Here is a 13,146-nt window from a genome sequence, read left to right on the forward strand (position 1 = left end):
AATATTAGAACATATATTCTGACATATACATATTTTAATATTTTTAGGAGCCCTTGGATATATATAGTGGATAAATTTGTCCTGGGTACTTTATATTCTAATGGCAAAGATGGAAATAAAAAATAAATATGAGATGTAATTCCACAGTATGTTAGAGAAAAGAACAATGGAAACAAAAACAACTTAGAGAAAAGTAAGAGAAGCCTGAGGTAAGTGGGTGAGGAGGTTGGAATATCAATTATAAACAGAGTTTGCAAGCAGGCTTAGTAGAAAAGGGTCACTTGAAAAAATATAGGAAGTGAGGGGATTAGGAAAGGTGAAAACTGAGAAAATACAGGAAGAAAGAGGATCCAGTGCTAAAGTCTTCAGGAACAGAATGGCTGGAGTGTTCCAAAAGCAGGAACTAGTAGGTCTGATATAGTATAGAATCAAAGAAGAAGAATGTAGTAAGAATGACTCACAGATATAAAGTGAGACAATGGTACAAGCCAGTATAAGTATCTGGCTTTCATCATTTATGAAATGAGGAACATTTACAGGGTGTTGAGAAAAGGGATGGCATAATAGAAACTTGGAATTGTTCTGACTACCATGTGGTGATGGAAATGGAGGAAGCAATGGTAGGCCTGAGAGAAAAAAAAAAAAAAAAAAAACAGTTAGGAGGTTATTTCAGCAACCCAGGAGAAAGGTGATTGCAGCTTCAGCCAGGTTGGGCACAGTAGAAAAATTGAGAAACGGTCTAATTGTTGAAACATATTGAAGGCAAAGCAAAAAGAATTCCACAGCAGAGTAGAAGAAAAATATAATAGAATGGATGGTTTGGGACTGTTAAACTGCAAGGATGTACTAGAAGTCAACCATAATAGGAAGATACAACTGAAATAGGTTTTTCAAAAATTTCAGAGATTTTCATACTCAAGGAAGCATTATTTTGCCTTTTCTAAAATTATAATTACATATATATATATATATATACAGAAGTACAGAAATTGACAATGTGCAATTTTATGTATTTATTTGTTTGCAAGCAGAGAGAGAGAAGAGAAATGTGCATGCATACAAACACACACACACACAGAATGGACACACTAGGGCATCTAGCTGCTGCAAATGAACTCCAGACACATGTGCCATTTTGTGCATCTACTTTATGTGGATACAGGGAATTGAACCCCAGTCACTGGGCTCTGGAGGCAAGTGCCTTAACCATTTAGCAATCTCTCTTGCCCTCACAATTGGGAGGCATAAAGAAAGAGTGATGGCTGGAGAGGGTAGGATCAAGGCTAACCTTAATCTTCTACATCTTCCCTCTCTCCCTCTCTTTCTTCTCTCTAACTCTTGTATATTAGTTATCTTTTTCCTCATTTTCTTAGTGGGCACTGACCTGTAACTCCCAGTACCAGCATGGGGATATCATCCACAAGGAGCTTTTGATCAGAGAGACCTACAAGGTTTCCTAAAAGACAGACAGATTTCTGTCAGAGTACTTGATGACCCACCAAAGGTTAGTGATAAGACCCTAATGCTGAACACACCATATGCAGTTGACATGTAAAATGGAATGGCATGGCTGGAAGCTAGAAGAGATTCCAGTCCCCAGATAGTCAGCACGTCTAGTACCAGAACGTGCTATATGGATGACTGGGGGAAAATGACCAATATCTGTCCAAGCAACTCATAGTCTAACCTACTTAGCAGCAAATAACCTGTTGTGATGCCCACACAAGTGCAATAGTGGCCCATAGCCATGGTGGGGAACCAACTGCTCTTGATTTGGCTAACTGATCCCCTCAGTGGTATGGGAAAAAAGTCAGAGCCATATCCAAACATTACCCACTCTCCAAGATCAAGCTACCATTAATCATGAGCTACAAGAAGGCCTACACCTATTAAATTCTCTATAAAAAAAATAAGGGTTATCTCATTTGTTCTGGTGCTAACTTACTCTCCATTGGAGAATCTGCTTCTCTTTTTCAGATAGATGTAGATCCTAATGAGAGAGCCACCCCATCATACCTCAAAAGGGCCCTGGCTGAAACTAAGAATAATTGGCAAAACAAGCAAGGGTGCTGTTTTCCTGATGGACCGGATACCAGCACAAGGGGGAAGGAGACCAACACAGAGAAAAATCAACTACTACCAAATCAGAGAGCCAGAGCCTCAGAGGCCCCCAATACCTCATCGCTGAAGCAGACCAGAAATGAACCCAACATGGCTCAGGGAAATTTTGTGGAAGAGGTGGTGGAAAGAATGTCAGAGCCACATGTTGGGTCATGATATGCAGAGACATTTATCTTACCCATAACTGTGGGCTAACTCCACAATGCATGACCCATATACCTCAACAAGGAGGAGCCAATGGGGAGGGGAGAGGAGCCTAATAATGGTACCAAACTGACTGTATTTGCTGAATACAAAATTAATTAATAAAAAAAAAATTTAAAAAGAAAGAGTGGTGAAAGGGGATTATGATCATGATATATTGTTCATAAGTATGGAGGTTGTCAATAAAAAGCTTTTAAAACTCAAAAAAAAAATTCAAGTTTCAAGTTCTATTTTAAGTAGTCATAAGAAATTCAAGTGGGGAGATGAATAAATAGGCAGTTGAGTAAATAACACTTTAGTTCAAGCTTGAAAATAAATTTTGGGGGTGCTGGGGTAATTGGTCAGTGGTTAAAAACACTTTTACAAGCCTAATAACTGGAGTTAGAATCATCAGAACCCATGTACAACCAGTCAAAATGGATCACACATCTATAATCCCAACATCCCTACAGCAACAAGTGAAAAGACAGTTTAATTCAGAAAATTGCTGGCAGCTAGTCTGGCATTCACAGTTGTAAACAAGGTGGAAAGTCAGGACTGATACCTCAAAGTTGTCCTCTGACCTCCATATGCATGTGGTGGCATGTGTGTACCCATACATACATGTACTTCATATAAACAATAAGTAAATAGATAAATAAATAAATTTGGGAAAAGATTTAAAATTCTAAGATTGGATAGTATTACAAAGATAAGGAATGAAGCCAGAGTGAAAGATGATTAAAGTGTAAGTGATGGACTGATTCAACATAAAGAAACAAGAGAAAAGAGAAGGGACCAGCAAAGGAGGATATAAAGGAGCAATCATTTGAGATTATAGCAAAGAATCAAAAGTATGTGGCATGTGGGTATAGAACAAAGAAAATACATTCAGCATAAAGGCATCATGAATTCAAATGTTGCTGTTAGAGTAAATGAAATACAGACTGAGAATTTACCATGTGATTTATCATTGTGAATATTATTGATAGCAATCATGTACATCAGTGAAGCAAGGGGGAAAAAGCTTCTTTAGGTTAAATGTTAAGGGAGAAGTTGGGGGAAGGAAGTGGAAGAATTTAGTGCACAGAACTCCTCTGTGAAAACTGTATGACTTCCTGGCAGAGGTAATGATAGTAATACATTTTTAAACTTGATGACTTAGAAGTGTTCTATATTAACAAAAATGATATAATACAAAACAAGTAAATTGGTGATACTGATGAGAGAAAAGAGAACTTGTAGCTATGCCCCTGAATACAAAGAGGTTGGATCTAGTATACAACGAGAAAGCTAACTTTGGATAGTTAATGAGTAGCAACATTAGGAAAGCTGGGTGTGGTTGCAGACACTGACAGATGGGTGTGATGGTGAAAAGCTATGAAAGTTCTTTCCTGACAGCTTCTAATTTTTCGGGGAACTGAGAAACAACCAATATGCAAGAGTGAGGCTCACAGACTATGTGTTCAGATTTTTCAGAGATTAGGTGTGAAATCATCTGAAGAGACTGACTACTGGAAAGGACAATGAGTTTGCACATTAAAAGCCCATTTGAGGTGTGTAGTGGTAAAATCATGTGAAGCCAGTCAAGGCACTCATGTTCTTTTTCTTTTTTCTTTTTTTCTTCATTTTAGCTAAAACATTGCAGGTGCAGAGGGAAGCATTCTCATAAGGGTATGGTTTGGACAAGAACATAAAGAGCATTAAGAAAAAAAGTTGAGGGACCATAAATGAGAATGATTATAATGACTAATATAACAATCTAATCAATATTTTCAGGTTTATCTCTTGAGATGACAGGTTATTATTCTTTTAACCAAAAGGGACATGTATCAAAATTTCTGTGATTTACACATTTCAAAAGAATAAAAAAAAACAGAAATTGACCCATGGAGGAAAATATTTGAATAAATGTGAATCAGGATATATATATGTATCAACTGGTTTTGGTGCCTTATTAAAAGAAAACATTTCATCATATCATTTATTATTTAATTGTAGCATGCAGCTTTGAAATAATCTCTTAATGAAACAGTTGAATTCATACCTATTGAATAGAGTTGTTTAATTATATAATAGCCACTATCCACATGCCTGTACAAATTTAAGTTAATGAAAATGAAAAAAAAATTCTTTAAAAAAAAACAATTCTTTAATCATAGTATGTATAAGTCTAGTGTTTATTGGTAGATTCACTATAAGATAACATCTACAGAATGTTCCTGTCATGGTAGAAAGCTATTACAGATACAGAACATCATACAGAAAGAATAAAAGCTTTTGTTCAAGGTCAAACAAATACAGAATGGTAGTACCCAGGTGCTGTGATTCTTAATTCAATGTTCTTTGTACTATCTTTCAACACTCAAATTGTATTAAATTTAATTTTCTAATAGAAATACAGACCTCCACTCTTTCAGCTTTCCTAAAAGCATATTTCCTCTAAAAAAGGGTATTAAAAAAACTTCATTTTTAGCATTTCAATAAGTAATTGGTGATACAGTGTATTGTAGTCTTATTCTTAACATACTTATAGTTTCATTAACTTTATCCAAATAATAACAATTAAAGATTTTCATAAAAAGACTCCTTTCAAACCACTTCTAATGCAGTGAATACAAAGATAGAACAAAAATGAGGAAAAATAAAATTACTCCTTAAGCCTTTGCTTTTATTTTAGTAGTAGAGCAACTGGAATTATGTGATTGCACAACCACAAAATGGGATAATTGGTCAGAAAAGAAAAGAGCTTTAATAATTGTAGAATGGTTTCAAAATAAAATTATAGGCATGAAAATAATAATATATTTCCTTTAAGATGACAGTGGAACTGAAATAATTGTTTGAACTACTCATTGTTGAGTGATATACCTGCCGACTAAGTCCAGGGCTAGGTCAATTGGCCCCTCTGTCACTTCAGAGTCAGACCAAATCCTTTGTCAGGTGTCAAAGGAAAGGCTGACTAAATGACATCTGGGTGGAAAGAGATCCCACAGGAATAGAATAGCAATATGAAAGGACTTTGCACACATTTGGCTACCATTACCAACAGTAATGACTACCATAAGAAAATGAAAATAAACAGTAGCAATATTTTTTAGTTTTTTTTTCCTTTCTAGAATATAGGATAGGTAAATGAACATTCAGTTTTCACTGGCAGAATTTTTGCATCATATATCCACACAAAAGTGATAGAAACAAAAGAATTATTTAAAATTTCTTGTCAATTTTCACTGTGACTAGCAATAATAAATACATCATAATTAATCCATGCCTTTGAGTTTTCCTAAGACTTGCCAACTTCAAAGTTACACACCAGAACATAGACAATAATGAGCTTTATATAAAGCCATATTTTTTTGCTGTTATTAAATCTCGAATCTCTCTAATATCTTATATGTTGGGTATGAAATCTTTCTAGGCACATCAGACTGATTTAGTAGCCTATGATCAAATTACCAAATTTCTAAGTGGCTATGTTGGGTATTATCAAGCAGATTTTGCAAATTAATGCTTCTGTATTCTTGGCATAAACTAATTCACCTAAAATCTTCTGATAGATTGTACTATTTATTCAGAGAGTTTAGGTGTAATAGGTCCTTTCAAAAGTTGAAGTAAGCCGGGTGTGGTGGCTCACGCCTTTAATCCCAGCACTCAGGAGGCAGAGGTAGGAGGATTGCCATGAGTTCAAGGCCACCCTGAGATGACAGAGTTAATTCCAGGTCAGCCTGGACCAGAGTGAGACCCTACCTCAAAAAAACAAAAAAAACAAACAAACAAAAAAAAAAAGGTGAAGTAAGGAAAGTCTTTGAGCCTGCAGGGGTGAAATGTAGGACATTTCCACTTTGCTAGGTCAGGGTTCAGAAATGTCAGAAGGGAGACTTTGACTTGTTATCTCCTACATCCTCATCAGAAGCAGTGAATAAGTGTCTCCACACTTTCCTTTGTTTCCTGGGACTTTGAGGAAGGAATGTAAAAGGATTAGGCCTTTTTCATAAAACCTTACCCCAGACACCTTAGTCAGAACTGAACTGACTAGTTCAGTCCCCACTTCCATAAAATTAAAAAAAAAAAAAGACCACAACTTGGGCCTTGGGTGGCCTTTTCTATTTTCTGGAAACCCTACTCTTGCCCAACCGGGCAGTATCCTTTCATTTTCCTTCCTTTCGTTTTTTTTTTAATTTTTTTATTATTATTTATTTATTTATTTGAGAGTGACAGACACAGAGAGAAAGACAGATAGAGGGAGAGAGAGAGAATGGGCGCGCAAGGGCTTCCAGCCTCTGCAAACGAACTCCAGACGCGTGGGCCCCCTTGTGCATCTGGCTAATGTGGGACCTGGGGAACCGAGCCTCAAACCGGGGTCCTTAGGCTTCACAGGCAAGCACTTAGCCGCTAAGCCATCTCTCTAGCCCTCCTTTCGTTTTATCTCTAGGCTTGGACTCCATAAATCTCCCTTTCTGAAGTAATAATTTAATAAAATCTTTCTAAATCTTATCATGTAGTCTGTGGGTTTCATTCACCAAAATTTATTTGACATGCTCTTGGGGAAACTAACTGCTCTCTTAATTGGACTGAAGGCCCACTCTATGGGAGGGAATACATGCGTGGTACTGAAAACCTAGTCAAAAGCCTATGGCAGGGGAGGTCATGAGCCTTAGGGGTATAAAGCCTGCCCTTGTCTGGATAAATGCATATATTACTCTAACCAAATTGCCCTGAAAGCACTACACTTACTGTTCATACTTATATATTAATGCTACTCTCACTTCTGGTTAGAGAAGCTTCTCTTTTCAGATGGCAATGACCACTAGGATGACCAAAAGGCAACATAGTGCTGAAAAGAAGGGACAGAGGAGTGTCCAGCACTGAAACATCTCACACCCTCCAAAGTACAGGGTCCACTGCAGAAGAGGTGGCAGAAAGAATGTAAGAGCCAAAGGAAGGTACCACTTCTTACATACAACAGTCCAGACAGAATTTGGCCTCGATATCCAAGACCTCAAAGTGCCTAGCAATACCTACACAAGACCCTCATAATAAAAGAAAAAGATGATGACATCAAATTAAAAGAGAATAATGGAGAGAGGGAGGGGATATGCTGGAGAACAGAGTTATGAAGGGGAAAGCTGGGGAGGGAAGGAAATACCATGGCTTGTTGTCTGTAAGTATAGAAGTTGTCAATAAAAATATATATTAAATAATAACAATAATTTTAAAAAGAGACAGGAAAAGAAATAAGCAAAAAATATATATATATATGACAAGGATCTGTAGGCCTCTGACTCAGTGGAAGTTGTACATGATTGTCAGTCTGGGACCCACAACTCCTGAGTTGCTGCTCACCTAAGAGCTGAGATAATGCACCCTGAATTCCCATATCAATATTTTATGTACATATATATTTAAAAGGCAACAAAATAATAAAATTAATAAGATTTTAAAGAATACTTTCAAATATACATACCTGGGAAGGAACATTTTTAGGAGGTTCTATTCGGATACTTGGGTCCCATTCTCCAGGAGGGAGAACAGTAACCTGATCCAGAAATTCATCAATTCCTGATACCAAGTCATTACGATCTTTTGCTTTGTAAGCAACATCATGAAATACCTGTAGGAGATAAATAGATGACATGCTTTTCACATCTTAATACTTTCAGTTTTAATTTCCATGGACCCAGTGAAAATAAGGCCATTAATAAGAAACCAGAAAAGGGAGCCAGACTCTATTTCAAGCTTGGCCCAGGAACCCCAAACTCAAAGTTTTGAATTGCTGAAACCTGACAGCACATAGCTTTCAACTCTGCACCCTGTGACTCCACCCACCTCCAAAACTATGGCCAGCATTGTCCTAATTTGCATGACCTTGATTTGGATTTTATTTGAAGAGAGGAACCCCCACACCCCTCCCAGAACTGTACACCAGCCAATCATGATTGGACTCCTTTGCACTGTGAGAATTACATACAGGAAGTTGCACATAGAAAACTCACTCTACTTAAAGTTCTTCTCCCAAATGGAGAGCTCCCACAGACCATTATCATGAGCTATAGGTGGTTAGTTCAGCATCCTCTTGTAAAATACTTGATAAACTATTTGCCGTATTCTAGCCTAAAGGGCAAATTCATTTATCACCCAACAATCTGGTTACTATAATGGTATGAGAATTCTACTATAGCAAACATTTTGTAATAGATTATAAAATTTTGAATAAAAAGGCAGCTTTAACACTAACTAAAGAAGCTAATAGTATAAGATATAATTATTTTATGAATCCAAATACAGTTGTCTAATTTTTTATTTAAAAACAAGTGCTTTATTTAGACCCATTTTACATATATTAGCATGTATATATTACATATGCTGATTCCCAGACCACATTGTCCCACTGGGTACTCTTTTTTTTTTTTCTTTTTTTTTTTTTTACTAGTTTTCTATTCTGCAAGTACAGGCAGTTTGGTACCATAATTAGGCTCATCCATGACCTACCCCTCCCCATTGGCCCCTCCTTGTTGAGGTATATGGATAACTCCACAATGCATGACCCAGTTGTCTAATTTTATTTGTATTCTAGAATGAGTATTGAGATTTCTGGAGATGAATAATGAGGGGAAGAAAATGATAGGAAGCTTCTTACATTAGAATTAATGATTTAAACTATAGAAGCATTATTTATGTGTTGTTAAACTTTCTGCAGGGAGTCCTTAAAAATGGAGATAAGGGCTGGAGAGATGGCTTAGCATTTATGCACTTGCCTGTGAAGCCTAAGGACCCCGGTTCGAGGCTCAATTCCCCAGGCCAGATACACAAGGGGGCGCATGCATATGGAGTTCGTTTGCAGTGGCTGGAGGCCCTGGCACACCCATTCTCTCTCTCTCTCTCTCTCTCTCTCTCTCTCTCTCTCTCTCTCTGTCACTTTCAAATAAATAAATAAAAATAAACCAAAAAAGTTAAAAAAAAAAAAAAAGATCATGATCAAGGAAAATGGGCCCAAAGAACATAGAGTCCCATCTACCCTGGTAAGTCTAGAAGGTCACTCCAGTCTAACTCATGATGGCTCTAAGAACCAGTCCTGGTCTTTCCTCCTTATTTTTTCCACTGGGATTTTTTCCCTTCTCACAGATTCTTTCCTTGTCTACATTCTCCTCCCTGACCTACCAACTAATCAAGGTCCTCCATATACATCTAGCCTTAACCAATGAAGCTCATCCAAACAAGACACTAGTAACCTAACTCCTTCAAATCACTCCCCTCTGTGTTCTTTACCTAGCAATCCTGTATTCATATATCTGATTTCTCAGATAATCCTTCCCTAATTCCCTAAGATTAAACATTTTAACACTCTCCTAAGAATGTTGTTCTTATACTTTTCACTGTCATTACAACTATTTATTATAATTAATTATATAGTTAAATGTTTGATGTCAATTTTGCCATTAAAATGACTTCTGGACATTCCTTCAATAAATATTTATCAAACTATTCCGTTTTTAGGGATATACCAAGGAGGAAAACTAACAAAGGGCACACCCTTATGGAGCTTATGCTCTAGTGAGATAGAGAGAAGAAAATATACAAATAAGTATATATTTGGGTGGATAATAAAAAGTGCTATGGAGATGATAAAGCAGGAAAGAGGGATAAGGATATATCAGGGGTATGCTATACTCTTAAAAGCAGTGATAAGCATGGCCATGATATTTAAGGATCCAAACCTTATAGCTAGCAGGAACAAGCCTTTCCAGGCTGAAGGAACTGCCACTGTAGAGCACGAAGGTCATGATTGAAAATCAGTGAAGAGGCCAATCCCTGAGGTTAGTGAGCAAGAGGAAGAGTAGCAGACAGATGACGGCCAAGAGGAAGATGGAGAAGGCAAATGACAATGTTTGTCATTATAAGAACTTTGAGAGATGGTTTAGCAGTGAGGGCACTTGTCAGCAAAGCCACAGGACCCAGGTTCGATTCCCCACTACCCACATAAAGCCAGATGCACAAGGGAGTGCATGCATATGGAGTTTGTTTGCAGTGGCTTGAGGATCTTGAGTGCCCATTCCCTCTCACTCCAGTAAATAATAAATTAATAAATTAACAAATAAACAAATAAATAAAATAAGAACTTTGAGTTTGACAGTGAATGATAAAGGAGATGGTTTGAAGCCAGAAGCAGAAAAGAGACTTCTCTAGATGTTATATTACTAGTAAAATGAAAAGATGCAAAGACAGAAGGAACAACTAGCAGATGTTTCAGTAATAGACTAATCACAATGATGGAGACCAAGTGATAACAATGACAAGAAGATAAATGTGAAAATTAGAAAACAGCACAACAGAAACTGGGAAGTATGGATATACTATCAAAGTGGGGTCATAAAAAATTACTGATGGATAGGATTTGGGGTGTGAAGAAGAAAAGTTAAGGATGACTTTAGGGTACAATTCCTTACTCAAACCCTTCCATTTAGTCCCAAATCATTGCATGACTTTACATGACATGTAAATATAGTTTCAACTTTCCTAATAGTTCTCTGTCCTCACCAATTGCTTGTTTCCTTTCTCAATCCTACTCAGCTATGTTTTTCTCCATGCTGTCTCCAACACTGCAGGCAAACCCCAGCTCAAAACCCTTCCCATGTTTATTGTTTTGATAGAAAAGTTCAGGTATGTCTCTGACAACTTTAATTTGCACATCTCTTAATGTCATACCTATTTCCCACCCTTGCTTAGCCCAACTGTAAAAATAAAAAAAGGTCTATCTTATTCTTATATATCCACTATCTGCCAGTGTTGATTAGTGTACATCTAATAAGTCTTTGCTGTTTAATTTAATGAGAAAAAAGGTGAATGAGGGACTGGTCTTACTAGGGATGAAGACTCCTTTTAAAGTTACTAATATTTAAGATAGCATGACAATAGATAAAGGCAGATATTTTTAAGGCAGATATTTTTGAAAGGCATGCATTGCTAAACAAGTGAAAACTAATGGACTAGTTAATAAATTACACTTAGGCAAAAAACTATGTACATAAAATTGAAATTGAGTTGTACCCAAATATCACACATAAGAACATTTCAGATATATTAAAAACTTAAGTGTAAAAATAAAGTGTTAAAAACTTACTGAAAAAACATAAGATAATTGGTGGCCTCAATAAGCAATAGCATAAATCTGAGATATAGTATCTAAACAAAACATGTGATAAATTTTTTTATGGGGTAGGGAGAAGTATTCAATCATGTAAAACTGAACACAAAATAGAATGCCATATAGGTACCTTTAGTGAGAACAGTTTCAGAAGAGTGCTAGTAGCAAAAAATCACACTGAAATATGTTATGGCACAAATAACACTAAAATATTCAGAACCAAGTACAAATTATACTTTCAGAACTCCAGAAACCTAGGGGCTGGGGAGATGGCTCAGTGGATAAGCAGTTAATATGAGGACTGGAGTATGTATCCTTAGCACCTATTTAACATACTGGTGTGCATGGTGGTCTTCCTATAATCCCGGTGCTCCATAGGCAGGGACGGGTCATTCAGGGGGAAGCTGGCTAGTTAGTCTAGATAAATTGGAGAGCCCTGGGTTCAAGTGAAAGACTCTGCTTCAGTAAATAAGGTGGAAAGTGATGACACCCAAAGTCAACCTCAGTCTTCTACACACATGTGCATATAACCACTGATACACATATACACCCACACACACACCACACACATAAAGCATGCCAATTAATAAACCTCTTGAGATCCATACATATTACCACTTCTTGAATAGTATGTTTGTCTTAAGAAAAAGAAAGACCAAGATTTTCACTTTATATGTATTTCTTAAGTAGCTACAATGCATTGGGTGTATTTGCTGAATGGACAGAAAGTGTTACTGTTAATTTAAGATTTAAAGCAGAGAAAATTGTTAGCTCGACAATCTAGAATAAGAAAAAAATAACACCATCTTCCTTAGAAATTGGTTTTTATGTCTGCTATTGTTTCTATAAAATTCTGTCATTTATTAACAGACAGTTTTAATATTATTTTTAAATAAATAAAACATGTTTTAAAATTTTTCTACTTTAAGTGTTTTTTAATTTTTATTTATTTATTTGAGAGAGAGAGAGAAAGAGGCAAATAGAGATATATGGAAAGAGATAATATACAAGCAAGGACCTCCAGCCGCTACAAGTGAACTCCAGACGATGTGCCACCTTGTACACCTGGCTTACCTGGGTCCTGGGAAATCAAACCTGGGTGTTTTGGCTTTGCAGGCAAGCACCTTAACCACTAATCTATCCCTACACCCCTCCTTTAAGAGTTATTAATGCACAAATCCATATCTACATAAATAAAAGCTTATTGGGGCCATTAATTTTTAAGAATATAAAAGGATATACATTGTTCACAGTATAGACAAATATACATGCTTTATCTCCAGTAAAACTCAATAGAAATGTATGAAATAGATTGCTGGACTAACTCAAGACATAATATTGGTAGAATAACTTGCACATTATATCAACAATATACTTTTTAAAAATTGGTTGAATGCTGACTAACACTAAACTCAGCCTGAAAGTGCAAAAAGCAAAAACAATATACATACAAAAAGTTTCCAGGATAGGAAAAGCAGACAGTGCTCAGATTAACAGATATTTATTTGAGCACTTGAAAAAAATCAGGGCACAGGAATGAAAAATAAGCAGCAACTAAGCTCATAGAATTTAGAGATTGATTGACATCAATTCACCATGTTCTTAGAAAAGCACCCATATTTAATTTGATTCCAAATTTATATACTTGTGCTGGGGAGATGGTTTAGTGGTTAAGGCGCTTGCCTGCAAAGCCAAAG

At 36.4% G+C, this 13,146-nt stretch overlaps 1 protein-coding gene across 5 annotated transcripts in view; it reads right to left on the reverse strand.

Annotated features, from left to right (window-relative positions):
• Slc4a10 (solute carrier family 4 member 10) overlaps positions 1 to 13,146 on the reverse strand; it is a 362,675-nt gene that overhangs the window by 86,407 nt on the left and 263,122 nt on the right. For all 5 annotated transcript variants that reach the window (XM_004651887.2, XM_004651884.2, XM_004651886.2 and 2 more), the window contains one exon: positions 7,772 to 7,918. In XM_004651887.2, coding sequence (XP_004651944.1) covers positions 7,772 to 7,918 — 147 coding nt within the window. The remainder of the gene's footprint in view (positions 1 to 7,771; positions 7,919 to 13,146) is intronic.

Source organism: Jaculus jaculus, chromosome 4 (assembly GCF_020740685.1).
Source record: "Jaculus jaculus isolate mJacJac1 chromosome 4, mJacJac1.mat.Y.cur, whole genome shotgun sequence".
NCBI classification, from domain to species: domain Eukaryota; kingdom Metazoa; phylum Chordata; class Mammalia; order Rodentia; family Dipodidae; genus Jaculus; species Jaculus jaculus.